The 14,280-nt window shown below is 57.1% G+C and overlaps 2 protein-coding genes across 2 annotated transcripts in view; one reads left to right on the forward strand and one right to left on the reverse strand.

Moving 5' to 3' along the window:
• utp18 (UTP18 small subunit processome component) overlaps positions 1-808 on the reverse strand; it is a 35,021-nt gene extending 34,213 nt beyond the window's left edge. The window contains exon 1 of the mRNA XM_085963996.1: positions 622-808. Within this exon, the coding sequence (XP_085820122.1) occupies positions 622-771 (150 nt within the window). The 5' untranslated portion in view covers positions 772-808. The remainder of the gene's footprint in view (positions 1-621) is intronic.
• A 182-nt stretch (positions 809-990) lies between these two features.
• On the forward strand, positions 991-13,528 carry LOC147102988 (nucleoside diphosphate kinase). Its single transcript, XM_085963997.1, has 5 exons — positions 991-1,140; positions 4,971-5,103; positions 5,907-6,008; positions 12,602-12,714; positions 13,281-13,528. Exons 2-5 carry the CDS (start codon positions 4,975-4,977, stop codon positions 13,396-13,398), a joined length of 462 nt encoding a protein of 153 aa, XP_085820123.1. The 5' UTR covers positions 991-1,140; positions 4,971-4,974; the 3' UTR covers positions 13,399-13,528.
• Positions 13,529-14,280: the final 752 nt, after the last annotated feature.

Here is a 14,280-nt window from a genome sequence, read left to right on the forward strand (position 1 = left end):
TCTCTAAGGCCTTCACGTCCTTCCTAAAGTGCGATGCCCAGAATTGGACACAATACTCCAGCTGCGGTCGAACCAGTGTTTTATAAAGGTTCATCATAACTTCCTTGCGCCGAGGATCCCATAAGTTTTTTTTAACTACCTTCAAGGGTTTGTGCACATACACCCCCGGGTCTCTCTGACCGCGCACCCGCTGTGAAATTGTACCCTTTAGTTTATATTTCGTTTAGATTTAAAGTCAATGGTGAAAGGATTAGAGGGGAGTTGAGGAGAACTTTTTTCACCCAGAGGGTGGTGGGGGTCTGGAACTCACTGCCTGAACGGGTGGGAGAGGCAGAAACACTCATCACATTTAAACAGTACTTGGATATGTACTTGAAGTGCCGGAGCCTGCAGGGCTACGGACCCAGAGCTGGGAAGTGGGATTAGGCTGGAGAGCTCTTTCGGCCAACACAGACACGATGGGCCGAATGGCCTCCTTCTGTGCCGTAAATTTCTGTGACTTTCTGCAGTGGTCCCGGGGATGGCGAGGGGTTGGCGGGGAGATTCGGGCCCAGATTCCCGGCCGCCTGGCCAGGCCCCGAGCTTTCCTGTGGGGAGATGCCGCCGCCAAGCCCCGGCTACCTGCAGCTTCTCCAGCAGCGCCGCCTGGCCGCCAAACACCAGCTCCTCCAGCCGCCGCTCCGCCGCTTCCTCCTCCTCCTCCTCGGGCCGCTGCACCACCGCCTGCCGCCGCTTCCTGGGCCTGGGCCCGGAGCTGGGCCGCGCCGCCATCCCGCGCTCTGTGCCGGGCTCGAGCTCGGGCCGTGCGCTTCCGGGGCAGAGGGCAGGGGGCGGGGCGGGGCCGGGCGGGCGCTACCACTACAGCAGGCCGGGGGGGGGGGGGATTCCAGCTGTAATAATAATCCGAGCCACACAGAGAGCGAGCCACAGGCTGTACCGGTCACTGAGCGATGGGCCGCCTGTTGTATTCACGATGGGAGACGCGGGTTATCGTGGCCGTCTCCCCCGGTTGGTCCAGGCGGGTTGGATTGTCCGGTCCCCCCCAGGCCCGGGAGTGGCCGCGGCTGGGCCACTATATAAGGCGGAACGACAAGACCACACGCTCTTAACCGGCGGAGCGAAGACTGGAGCAACGGGACCGTGAGTATAGGCCCGGGACTAGGACGAGGCCGCTTCATCCAACAACTCACTCCAGCCCGGCAAGGCTCCCGATTCACTTCCTCCCGGGCTGGGGAGAGACAGCGCCGGGGGGCTTGTGGCCAGGGGCGGGGCTTGTGCCCAGGGGAGAGGCTTGGGGTAGGTGGGGCTTGGGCCCAGGGGTGGGGCTTGGGGTGGGTGGGGCTTGCTCCTGGCCTGTTGTCTGTTCCCGGGGCAGTGGGGAGTCTCTTGCTCTCATGTGTCCATGTGGTGAAGATGTTCCCAGGGTGTTGTTAGGTCAGGAGTTCCAGGATCTTGAACCAGCAAGGATGATAGAAACATAGAAGATAGGAGCAAGAGTCGGCCATTCGGCCCCTCGAGCCTGCTCTGCCATTCAATGAGATCATGGCAGATCATCCAAATTCAGTACCCTGTCCTTGCCTTCTCCCCATATCCCTTGATCCCTTTAGCCTTAAGAAATATATCCAACTCCTTCTTGAATATATTTAATGGATTGGCCTCAACTGCCCTCTGTGGCAGAGAATTCCACAGGTTCACCACTCTCTGGGTGAAGAAATTCCTCCTCATCTCAGTTCTAAATGGCTTACCCCTTATCCTTAGACTGTGACCCCTGGTTCTGGACTCCCTGACCATCGGGAACATCCTTCCTGCATCTAGTTTGTCTAGTCCTGTTAGAATTTTGTAAGTTTCAATCAGATCCTCTCTCCTTCTAAACTCCAGTGAGTATAAACCTAATCGACCCAATCTCTGCTCATACGTCATTCCTGCCATCCCAGGTATCAGCCTGGTGAATCTTCGCTGCACTCCCTCCATGGCAAGAACATCCTTCTTCAGATAAGGCGACCAAAATTGCACACAATACTCAAGGTGTGGTCTCACCAAGGCCCTGTACAACTGCAGCAAGACATCCTTGCTCCTGTACTTGAATCCTCTCGCTACGAAGGCCAACATACCATTTGCCGCCTTAACCGCCTGCTGCACCTGCATGCTTACCTTCAGCGACTGGTGCACAAGGAGACCCAGGTCTCGTTGTACTTCCCCTTTTCCCAATCTATTGCCGTTCAGATAATCTGCCTTCCTGTTTTTGCCACCAAAGTGGATAACCTCGCATTTATCCACGTTATATTGCATCTGCCATGCTTTTGCCCAATCACCCAACCTGTCCAAATCGTACTGGAGTTTCTCGGCATCCTCTTCACAGCACACGCCCACCCAGCTTTGTGTCGTCTGCAAACTTGGAGATATTACATCTAGTTCCCTAATCTAGATCATTAATATATATTGTGAATAGCTGGGGTCCTAGGACCGATTCCCTGCGGTACCCCACTAGTCACTGCCTTCCACTCGGAAAAAGAGCCGTTTATTCCAACTCTTTGCTTCCTGTCTGCCAACCAGTTCTTTATCCAAGTCAGTACCTTGCCCCCAATCCCATGTGCCTTAACTTTACACACTAATCTCTTATGCGGGACCTTATCGAAAGCCTTCTGAAAGTCCAAATACACCACATCCACTGGTTCTCCCTTATCTATTTTACCAGTTACATCCTCAAAAAATTCCAGTAGATTAGTCAAGCATGATTTACCTTTTGTAAATCCATGTTGACTTTGTCCGATCCTGTCACTGTTTTTCTAAGTGCTCTGCTATTACATCTTTTATAATGGACTCTAGCATTTTCCCCACTACCGATGTCAGGCTTACCGGTCTATAATTCCCCGTTTTCTGTCTACCACGTTTTATAAATAGTGGGGTTACATTAGCTACCCTCCAATCCATGGGAACTTTTCCAGAATCTATCGAATGTTGGAAGATGACCAGCAATGCATCTACTATTTCTAGGGCCACTTCCTTAAGTACCCTAGGATGTAGATTATCAGGCCCTGGGGATTTATCGGCCTTCAATCCCATCAATTTCCCTAACACCATTTCCCTACAAATACTGATTTCTTTCAGTTCCTCCCTCTCATTAGACCCTATGTTCCCTGACATCTCTGGGAAGTTATTTGTGTCATCCTTTTGTGAAGACAGAACCAAAATATGTATTTAGTTGGTCTGCCATTTCTTTGTTCCCCATTATAAATTCCCCCGATTCTGACTGCAAGGGACCTACGCTTGACTTCACCAATCTTTTTCTCTTCACATATCTATAAAAGCTTTTACAGTCAGTTTTTATGTTCCCTGCAAGCTTACTCATTCTATTTTCCCCCTCTTAATAAATCCCTTTGTCCTCCTTTGCTGGATCCTAAACTGCTCCCGATCCTAAACTGCTCCCAATCCTCAGGTTTGCTGCTTTTTCTGGCCAATTTATATGTCTTCTCCTTGGATCTTATGCTATCCCTAATTTCCCTCGTTAGCCACGGTTGAGTCACCTTTTTTGATTTATTTTTATGTCAAACAGGGATGAACAAATTCTGTAGTTCATCCATGCGATCTTTGACTGTTTGCCATTGCCTGTCCACCGTCAACACAGGAGGCCATTCGGCCCATTGTGCCTGTGCCGGCTCTTTGAAAGAAATATCCATTAGTCCCACTCTCCCTGTTCATAGCCCTGTGAATCTGGTTCCTGTCCATCGGGATGGTGCCTGGTCTCCAGGTGCTGTGCCCAAGATGGCGAGCTGAGGTTCTCCTTTTGCTGTTTCCCAGTGAGCCCTGGGTCGTCTGGGTGTCTCGTGTTAAGGTGGTTTAGGAAAGCTAATAGACAATAGATTGTGGGATGGCAGCCAGCTGCAGGAATCCTGTGATGTTTCAGGTGGAAAGATGACTGGCTGCCCTTTGTAGGAACAGGAGGAGGCCTTTCAGCCCTTTGAGCCTGTTCCGCCATTCACTGAGATCATGGCTGATCTGTATCCCAGGTCTATCCACTCGCCTTGGCTCTATGCTGTATATCCTAGCCGAGCAAAAATCCATCCATCTCTGATTTAAAATTATTAATTGAGCAAGTATCAACTGCTTTTTGTGGGAGTGAGTGAAGTGTTTCCTAACTTCTCTCCTGAATGGCCTGGCTCTGATTTTAAGGTTCTGTCCCCTTGTCCTAGTGTCCTCCCCCTGCGCCCCACCCCACCAACCACAATGTTCCCTATAAGATGCTTCTCTGCTGGTCCCGCACAGCCCGGGACCGGCTTTTTCAATGGAAGTTTCGCACATGCATGAAACTGAATGGACCGCGCACCCAAAAAAAAGAGGGAGCATTGCCCCACCAACGGTAAAAGTTTCTCTATTCTATTAATTCCTTTCAAAATTCTAAAATCCTCAATTAAATCACCCCTTAACCTTCTATAATTCCAGGAGTGCAAGATGGAGTTAATCCTTTAATACAGTGTGATTTGGGATTACTGGGTTCCCATGTGCCGTTTGAACCTTCTGTACAGAGTGCTGTGCCTTTGTGTTCTGGTGAAATCGCTGGTCTAATTCCGTTCGCCAGCCCCTGTGTGAACGCGTGGCTCCTGTATCTCCCTGGTAACCTGCAACTCCAGGTGTGTTTGCCCCTGCTGACAGTCTCTGGTTCCTGCAGGAAGCGTATCGAATAACAGGTGTGATGTGCTCACTGTCCCTGACCTGATGCACCGAGGGTTTCAGTGAAGTGTGCTGGCTGTGAATCTGCAATCCTCTCCATTTGGACTACAGTAAACTCCCTGCGGAGCAGTGATACTCTGGGAATAATCAGGTGATGAGTTGTGTGCAGTGTCCCTGCTGTGTAGGTTGGTGGTGATGTATAATAAGCCCAGTTAAAACACTCCCCAGCGCACTGTGCCGTGGTGAAGGGCCAGATTCCACACTCCTCCCATTAATACTGTGCTGTGTGTGAAATCTTCCAGAAGCATGTCTGGGAACAAGGAACGAACCTTCATCGCTGTGAAGCCGGATGGCGTCCAGAGGGGCATCGTGGGAGAGGTCATCAAACGCTTCGAGCAGAAGGGGTTTAAACTGGTTGCCATGAAATTCCTTCAGGTGAGTGTGAGAGTCACGCCACCACCCAGCAGGTTAATGCGAGCGACACACCCAGCTCGTTGACCTTGAAGTGGTTCTAGTTTAACGTGCTTCGTTCCTGAAAACTGAAGTGCTGGCTGTGAGCTTAACATTGCGATTGGGCAAAACCTTCAATGTCACACTGCCCTCTTGCAATTAGTTATGAGCTGCTGCTGTACCTGCGGGTGATTCGGACACCGGCTGGGGAACGGGGGGTAACGGGCTGTGGAGAACCTTCGCAGGGTGTTAGTGGAAGTGTTAGATGGGCAATTCATTCTAGAGCATGATTGGAAAATCAAATAAACCTACTTACCCTGTATTTGAAACTGCCGGGTTCAGTAGCTGCGTTGGTGAGTATTCCAGGCCGTGCTGTGCAGTGGAATAGATCAGAGTAATGGCCTGTGTAGGAGCAGCTGAAACCTTCCATTGCAGGTCTTTAACGAGGGACATCAGTGCTCAGTTAGAATGGCTTCCCTGTTTGTATCTAACCCGTGCTGTACCTGCTCTGGGCAACATACAGCAGATGTCCCACCAAACACTCCCAGGGCAGGTACAGCAGGGGTTAGATACAGAGTAAAGCTCCCTCTACACTGTCCCATCAAACACTCCCAGGGCAGGTACGGCACAGGTTAGATACAGAGTAAAGCTTCCTCTACACTGTCCCAGCAAACACTCCCAGGGCAGGTACAGCACGGGTTAGATACAGAGTAAAGCTCCCTCTACACTGTCTTGATGTGGAACAGTAATTTACAAATCTGACTGGAATTTGACTTCTCTCCCTATAGGCTCCTACTGCTCTGCTGGAGAAACATTACTCTGATCTTTCGGACAAACCTTTCTATCCCAATCTGATCAAGTACATGAGCTCGGGGCCCATTGTTCCCATGGTGAGTGAACAACTGATTTAAGCTGTGGAACCAATTTGAGGTTTGAAGCTCCTGAAACTAGATACTGTACTTTGAGTGCCGGTGGACAGTCTGGGGAGGACGGTGGAACTGGCAGTTTGTGGTCAGGGCCAAATCAGATGGTTTTGGTCTTGCTGGTGAGCTCTGGGCGTTCTGCTGATTGGAGGTTTGAGATGATGCTGTATTTTGATGACTGGATTCAGTGGTTTGGTGGAAGGCGGGGTGAGGCCTGAGAGAAAGGAGGTTGTCTTTGGGTAAGTACTGAACTGAGGATCGGTGGATGTGGATCTGGGGTGGGGTTGGAGTGTCAGAGAGCCGGCCGTGGGACTCTGGAGATCAACAGCTGGGGAGAGGCGAGGGGTCGGTGTTGTAGGGTGAGGCTGGGGAGAGGCGAGGGGGCGGTGTAGGACGTGAGGCTGGGGGGAGGCGAGGGGGCGGTGTAGGACGTGAGGCTGGGGGGAGGCGAGGGGGCGGTGTTGTAGGGTGAGGCTGGGGGGAGGCGAGGGGGCGGTGTAGGACGTGAGGCTGGGGGGAGGCGAGGGGGCGGTGTTGTAGGGTGAGGCTGGGGAGAAGCGAGGGGTCGGTGTTGTAGGGTGAGGCTGGGGAGAGGTGAGGGGTCGGAGTTGTAGGACATGAGGCTGGGGAGAGGCGAGGGGGCGGTGTTGTAGGATGTGAGGCTGGGGAGAGGCGAGGGGGCGGTGTTGTAGGATGAGGCGAGGGGGATGTGTTGTAGGGAGAGGCTGGGGAGAGGCGAGGGGGCGGTGTTGTAGGACGTGAGGCTGGGGAGAGGCGAGGGGGCGGTGTTGTAGGGTGAGGCTGGGGAGAGGCGAGGGGGCGGTGTTGTAGGACGTGAGGCGGGGGGAGGCGAGGGGGCGGTGTTGTAGGATGAGGCTGGGGAGGCGAGGGAGCGGTGTTGTAGGACGTGAGGCTGGGGAGAGGCGAGGGGGGCGGTGTTGTCGGACGAGGCTGGGGAGAGGCGAGGGGGCGGTGTTGTAGGACGTGAGGCTGGGAAGAGGCGAGGGGGCGGTGTTGTAGGACGAGGCTGGGGAGGCGAGGGGGCAGTGTTGTAGGACGAGGCTGCGGAGAGGCGAGGGGGCGGTGTAGGACGTGAGGCTGGGGAGGCGAGGGGGCGGTGTTGTAGGACGAGGCTGCGGAGAGGCGAGGGGGCGGTGTTGTAGGACGTGAGGCTGGGGAGAGGCGAGGGGGGCGGTGTTGTAGGATGAGGCTGGGGAGGCGAGGGGGCGGTGTTGGGTGAGGCTGGGGAGAGGTGAGGGGGTGGTGTTGTAGGGTGAGGCTGGGGAGAGGTGAAGGGCGGTGTTGTAGGACGTGAGGCTGGGGAGAGGCGAGGGGGCGGTGTTGTAGGACGAGGCTGGGGAGAGGCGAGGGGGTGGTGTAGGACGAGGCTGGGGAGAGGCGAGGGGGCGGTGTTGTAGGACGAGGCTGGGGAGGCGAGGGGGCGGTGTTGTAGGACGTGAGGCTGGGGAGAGGCGAGGGGGCGGTGTTGTAGGGGGAGGCGAGGGGGCGGTGTTTTAGGGTGAGGCTGGGGAGTGGCGAGGGGGCGGTGTTGTAGGGAGAGGCTGGGGGGAGGCGAGGGGGCGGTGTTGTAGGATGAGGCTGGGGGGAGGCGAGGGGGCGGTGTTGTCGGACGAGGCTGGGGAGAGGCGAGGGGGCGGTGTTGTAGGACGAGGCTGGGAAGAGGCGAGGGGGCGGTGTTGTAGGACGAGGCTGGGAAGAGGCGAGGGGGCGGTGTTGTAGGACGAGGCTGCGGAGAGGCGAGGGGGCGGTGTAGGACGTGAGGCTGGGGAGGCGAGGGGGCGGTGTTGTAGGACGAGGCTGCGGAGAGGCGAGGGGGCGGTGTTGTAGGACGTGAGGCTGGGGAGAGGCGAGGGGGGCGGTGTTGTAGGATGAGGCTGGGGAGGCGAGGGGGCGGTGTTGGGTGAGGCTGGGGAGAGGCGAGGGGGTGGTGTTGTAGGGTGAGGCTGGGGAGAGGCGAGGGGGTGGTGTTGTAGGGTGAGGCTGGGGAGAGGTGAAGGGCGGTGTTGTAGGACGTGAGGCTGGGGAGAGGCGAGGGGGCGGTGTTGTAGGACGAGGCTGGGGAGAGGCGAGGGGGTGGTGTAGGACGAGGCTGGGGAGAGGCGAGGGGGCGGTGTTGTAGGACGAGGCTGGGGAGGTGAGGGGGCGGTGTTGTAGGACGTGAGGCTGGGGAGAGGCGAGGGGGCGGTGTTGTAGGGGGAGGCGAGGGGGCGGTGTTTTAGGGTGAGGCTGGGGAGAGGCGAGGGGGCGGTGTTGTAGGGAGAGGCTGGGGGGAGGCGAGGGGGCGGTGTTGTAGGGAGAGGCTGGGGGGAGGCGAGGGGGCGGTGTTGTAGGATGAGGCTGGGGGGAGGCGAGGGGGCGGTGTTGTAGGGAGAGGCTGGGGAGAGGCGAGGGGGCGGTGTTGTAGGGAGAGGCTGGGGAGAGGCGAGGGGGCGGTGTTGTAGCATGAGGCTGGGGGGCGAGGGGGCGGTGTTGTAGGCTGAGGCTGGGGGGAGGCGAGGGGGCGGTGTTGTAGGATGAGGCTGGGGGGAGGTGTAGGGTGAGGCGAGGGGGCGGTGTTGTAGGACGTGAGGCTGGGGAGAGGCGAGGGGGCGGTGTTGTAGGGTGAGGCTGGGGAGAGGCGAGGGGGCGGTGTTGTAGGACGTGAGGCTGGGGGGAGGCGAGGGGGCGGTGTTGTAGGATGAGGCTGGGGAGGCGAGGGAGCGGTGTTGTAGGACGTGAGGCTGGGGAGAGGCGAGGGGGGCGGTGTTGTCGGACGAGGCTGGGGAGAGGCGAGGGGGCGGTGTTGTAGGACGAGGCTGGGAAGAGGCGAGGGGGCGGTGTTGTAGGACGAGGCTGGGGAGGCGAGGGGGCAGTGTTGTAGGACGAGGCTGCGGAGAGGCGAGGGGGCGGTGTAGGACGTGAGGCTGGGGAGGCGAGGGGGCGGTGTTGTAGGACGAGGCTGCGGAGAGGCGAGGGGGCGGTGTTGTAGGACGTGAGGCTGGGGAGAGGCGAGGGGGGCGGTGTTGTAGGATGAGGCTGGGGAGGCGAGGGGGCGGTGTTGGGTGAGGCTGGGGAGAGGCGAGGGGGCGGTGTTGTAGGGTGAGGCTGGGGAGAGGCGAGGGGGCGGTGTTGTAGGGTGAGGCTGGGGAGAGGTGAAGGGCGGTGTTGTAGGACGTGAGGCTGGGGAGAGGCGAGGGGGCGGTGTTGTAGGACGAGGCTGGGGAGAGGCGAGGGGGTGGTGTAGGACGAGGCTGGGGAGAGGCGAGGGGGCGGTGTTGTAGGACGAGGCTGCGGAGAGGCGAGGGGGCGGTGTTGTAGGACGTGAGGCTGGGGAGAGGCGAGGGGGCGGTGTTGTAGGGGGAGGCGAGGGGGCGGTGTTTTAGGGTGAGGCTGGGGAGAGGCGAGGGGGCGGTGTTGTAGGATGGGGCGAGGGGGCGGTGTTGTAGGGTGAGGCTGGGGAGAGGCGAGGGGGCGGTGTTGTAGGGAGAGGCTGGGGAGAGGCGAGGGGGCGGTGTTGTAGCATGAGGCTGGGGGGCGAGGGGGCGGTGTTGTAGGGTGAGGCTGGGGAGCGGCGAGGGGGTGGTGTTGTAGGGAGAGGCTGGGGGGAGGTGTTGTAGGATGAGGCTGGGGGGAGGTGTAGGGTGAGGCGAGGGGGCGGTGTTGTAGGACGTGAGGCTGGGGAGGCGAGGGGGCGGTGTTGTAGGGAGAGGTGAGGGGGTGGTGTTGTAGGACGTGAGGCTGGGGAGGCGAGGGGGCGGTGTTGTAGGACGAGGCTGGGGAGGCGAGGCTGCGGAGAGGCGAGGGGGCGGTGTAGGACGTGAGGCTGGGGAGAGGCGAGGGGGCACTGTTGTAGGACGAGGCTGCGAGGGGGCGGTGTTGGACGTGAGGCTGGGGGGAGGCGAGGGGGCGGTGTTGTAGGGAGAGGCGAGGGGGCGGTGTTGTAGGACGTGAGGCTGGGGAGAGGCGAGGGGGCGGTGTGGTAGGACGAGGCTGGGGAGAGGCGAGGGGGCGGTGTGGTAGGACGAGGCTGGGGAGGCGAGGGGGCGGTGTAGGACGAGGCTGGGGAGAGGCGAGGGGGCGGTGTTGTAGGACGAGGCTGGGGGGAGGCGAGGGGGCGGTGTTGTAGGACGTGATGCTGGGGGGAGGCGAGGGGGCGGTGTTGTAGGACGAGGCTGGGGAGAGGCGAGGGGGCGGTGTTGTACGACTCGGCTGGGGAGAGGCGAGGGGGCGGTGTTGTACGACGAGGCTGGGGAGAGGCGAGGGGGCGGTGTTGTAGGACGAGGCTGGGGAGAGGCGAGGGGGCGGTGTTGTAGGACGAGGCTGGGGGGAGGCGAGGGGGCGGTGTTGTAGGACGTGATGCTGGGGGGAGGCGAGGGGGCGGTGTTGTAGGACGAGGCTGGGGAGAGGCGAGGGGGCGGTGTTGTACGACTCGGCTGGGGAGAGGCGAGGGGGCGGTGTTGTACGACGAGGCTGGGGAGAGGCGAGGGGGCGGTGTTGTAGGATGTGAGGCTGGGGAGGCGAGGGGCGGTGTAGGACGTGAGGCTGGGGAGAGGCGGGCGGTCTTGTAGGACGTGAGGCTGGGGGGAGGCGAGGGGGCGGTGTTGTAGGGAGAGGCTGGGGAGAGGCGAGGGGGCGGTGTTGTAGGACGTGAGGCTGCGGGGAGGCGAGGGGGCGGTGTTGTAGGACGTGAGGCGAGGGGGCGGTGTTGTAGGGTGAGGCTGGGGAGAGGCGAGGGGCGGTGTTGTAGGATGTGAGGCTGGGGAGAGGCGAGGGAGCGGTGTTGTAGGGTGAGGCTGGGGAGAGGCGAGGGGGCGGTGTTGTAGGATGAGGCTGGGGAGAGGCGAGGGGGCGGTGTTGTAGGACGAGGTGAGGGGGGCGGTGTTGTAGGATGAGGCTGGGGCGAGGCGAGGGGGCGGTGTTGTAGGACGAGGTGAGGGGGGCGGTGTTGTAGGATGAGGCTGGGGAGAGGCAAGGGGGCGGTGTTGTAGGAGCGAGGCGAGGGAGCGGTGTTGTAGAACGTGAGGCTGGGGGGAGGGAGCTGAACCAACAGTCTGAGTTTGTCATGGTGCTTGAGGTGAAAGTTGAGGAAGTTTGAGATTGTCTGTCCTGTGGTATGATTCTGGAATAAAGGGAGGTTTGTCCATGGGAAGGAGCCAGATGTGATGTGTCTGGACCAGATGTGGTGGGCAGTGGGCCAGTTGTCGTGTGTGTTTGAGGCTGTGGGGGTGGCAGACTCGGGGATTGGCTGGTGGATCAGTGAATTTGAGTTGAACAGGGCAGGGGGAGGAAGGGTGGGGTAAAGGAGACAGGGCAGATTTGACGAGTGATTAATCCTATACATTTATGCCCTGTGGGTGGGCAGGACAAATGCTTTAAGTAGAAGCTGGTGAATTGGTCGTTCTGTTTTGCTGTGGGTGGCGAGTTCTGCGGCGTTTGGATATTTTTTTTCCTCCTGGGCTCTTTAATTCTGTGTTGCTTTCTTCAAGTAACGGAGCGAGATAGGAGAGGCTGTGGCAGGGCCGAGGGTCACTGAAGGGTGAGGGACAGACCATGCAGTTACAATCTCAGCCCTGGACGCGACTCAGCATTGTGAGGCCCTTCGTGTTACAATTGGTCAGTTTGCTGTCCCTTGTGTCTCTGGCTTGTGTTGGGATAGAGCCAGACCCTGCTGGGGCCAGTGGGGCGAATCGAATCTCTTGGGTGTTGCAGGAGTCTGAAAAACTTCTCAACGATCCCACTTCTACTGGGCATGGTGCACCCGCTCCCTTGGCAGGAGATTGGGTACGGGAGTTGCATTTACAGCATGGATTAGGGGCAGTTTCTGCTCATGGTGATGGGACGCCTCGTGCAGACTGCCCTGGGCACCCAGCACTGTTGGATGGGCTGAGGAATAACGCTGGCGGAAGGTGTGGGGCACACTGCAGTGTCTTGATGGTTTTTTTAAATTTGTTTATGGGATCTGGGCGTCGCTGGCAAGGCCAGCATTTATTACCCATCCCTAATTGCCCATGAGAAGGTGGTGGTGAGCTGCCTTCTTGAACCACTGCAGTCCGTGTGGTGAAGGTACTCCCGCAGTGCTGTTAGGGAGGGAGTTCCAGGATTTTGACCCAGTGACGAAGGATCAGTGATCTATTTCCATGTCAGGTGTTCCCATGCACCTGCTGCCCTTGTCCTTCTAGGTGGAAGAGGTCACAGGTTTGGGATGTGCTGCTGAAGCAGCCTTGGCGAGTTACTGCAGTGCATCTTGTAGATGGTACACACTGCAGCCACGGTACGCTGATGGTGGAGGGAGTGAATGTTTAAGGAGGTAGATGGGGTCCCAATCAAACAGGCTGCCTTGTCCTGGATGCTAATCGAGCTTCTTGTGTTGTTGGAGCTGCATTCATCCAGGCAAGTGGAGAGTATTCCGTCACACTCCTGACTTGTGCCTTGCACATGGTGGAAAGGCTTTGGGGATGCGTTCTTGTCAAAGGCCTCAGTTGTCAGACTCTCGGTATAATGCGAGGGGGCTGTGGGTGATCTGGATTGTGTAAACTTTGCTGTCTGTCCCTCTGTTGCAGGTGTGGGAAGGTCTGAGTGTAGTGAAGACCGGCAGGGTGATGCTGGGTGAGACCAATCCAGCCGACTCTAAGCCTGGCACCATTCGTGGTGATTTCTGTATTCAGGTTGGCAGGTGAGTGCAATGGGAACTGTACTGCATATAAATTGAGGGAAGCAGTGATGGGGAGCACACTCGTGGCTCTCTGCTGCCATGTTGCTGAAGAAGAGGCATTCGGAGTTTGGCAGTGCCCAGTCTGTTCAGGGCTCTCGAAGGGAGACTGTTCCTGGGGCTCGGATGGGTGATAAAGATCTCACGGCCCGATTCAAGCAGGGAGTTCTCCTGCTATCGACCAACATTCCTTCCATGACTGACTTCAGCACTAGCCAATTAACTGGTGCCTGATCTCCTTTGCTAATTCTGGGATCTTGCCATACACAGTGGCCGTGTGTTTTACATGGAGGTGATTAATGTAGAGTAAAACTCCCCACTCCAGCCATCCTGTGCCCTCAGACTGCCAAATTCAAGTGATGTGCTTCGGGCCCATGAGGTGTTTGATTGAGACAGTCCAAACTCTCTTCAAGCCCCCAGTCTGGGCTCGATAACCCAATACAACGTTCCTATCCCCTTTGAAAACTGCTTAGAAGTGCTCTTGTGTAAAGGCAGCACCCGGTTTGTAATAACTGAACTGCTCTCCGCAGGAACATCATCCACGGCAGTGACTCGGTATCAAGTGCACAGGAGGAGATTGACCTTTGGTTCAAACCCGAGGAGGTGGTGGAATACACGAACTGTGCCCAGGACTGGATCTACGAGTAAATCATTCCACCATTGCATACCTCTGGCTTGTCTGAATCATTCCAAATGGTTGAAGCTTTATTTTTTACTGGTTTCATGTATCATGTCCTGAATGTTGAGGCAAATGACTAATTAAAAAAAATGAAGAATACCTGTTTCCTGCAGACATGTGTGTAAAAGTGCTGGAGTTTGAAGCTGTGATCTCAACTCCAAACTTGCTGCCTCGCAAATAAAGCCTAGGCCAGTGGTTCGGGTGGATGCTGAAGAGCCCAAGGCAGTATTTGGAGCAGCAAGTTTTGTATTTGGCCAACAGTACAGAGCAGGCTGGTGGGGGAGGTGCTTTCCTGGCTGTGTCTTTCTCTTGTCCAGTATTTCAACAACTTGCATTTACATAGCACCTTTAACCTAGTAATACAGCCCCAGGAGCGTTGAGACAAAATTATATACTGACAGGACAGGTGACCAAAAGCATAGTCAAAAGCAGGTTTTAAGGAGCATCTTGAAAGGCGGAAAAGTTTTGGGAGGGAAATTCTGAGCTTGGGCCTGGGCAGCTGAAGCCGTGGCTGCCAACAGTGGGGGGAAGGAAATGCAGAGAATAAAATGATGCAGCATCAGAAGAGGACAGTGTGCCTGTGGAGGCAAGAGGCCAGAATTGAAGGAGGACTATCTGAGCATTGTAGAGTGCGAGGAGGTTAGCGATAGGGAGAGGTGAAGCCATTGAGGAATTTGAACACCAAGGATGAGAATTTTAAAAATGGAGGTGCTGTACTGGGAGTCAGTGGGGCGAGGGGACGGTGAGGTGCTGTACTGGGAGTCAGTGGGGCGAGGGGACGGTGAGGTGCTGTACGGGGAGTCAGTGGGGCGAGGGGACGGTGAGGTGCTGTACTGGGAGTCAGTGGGGCG

This window comes from Somniosus microcephalus, chromosome 21, assembly GCF_052327205.1.
Source record: "Somniosus microcephalus isolate GS21.2 chromosome 21, FLI_Smic_1.0, whole genome shotgun sequence".
Taxonomy (NCBI): Eukaryota; Metazoa; Chordata; class Chondrichthyes; order Squaliformes; family Somniosidae; genus Somniosus; species Somniosus microcephalus.

Bases quoted from the DNA above. Each gene is read 5' to 3' on its own strand.
- LOC147102988 (XM_085963997.1), top strand. From the start codon at position 4,975: ATGTCTGGGAACAAGGAACGAACCTTCATCGCTGTGAAGCCGGATGGC. The intron at 5,104-5,906 runs GTGAGTGTGAGA...CTCTCCCTATAG, and splicing joins TTGCCATGAAATTCCTTCAG to GCTCCTACTGCTCTGCTGGA. The intron at 12,715-13,280 runs GTGAGTGCAATG...TGCTCTCCGCAG, and splicing joins TTCTGTATTCAGGTTGGCAG to GAACATCATCCACGGCAGTG.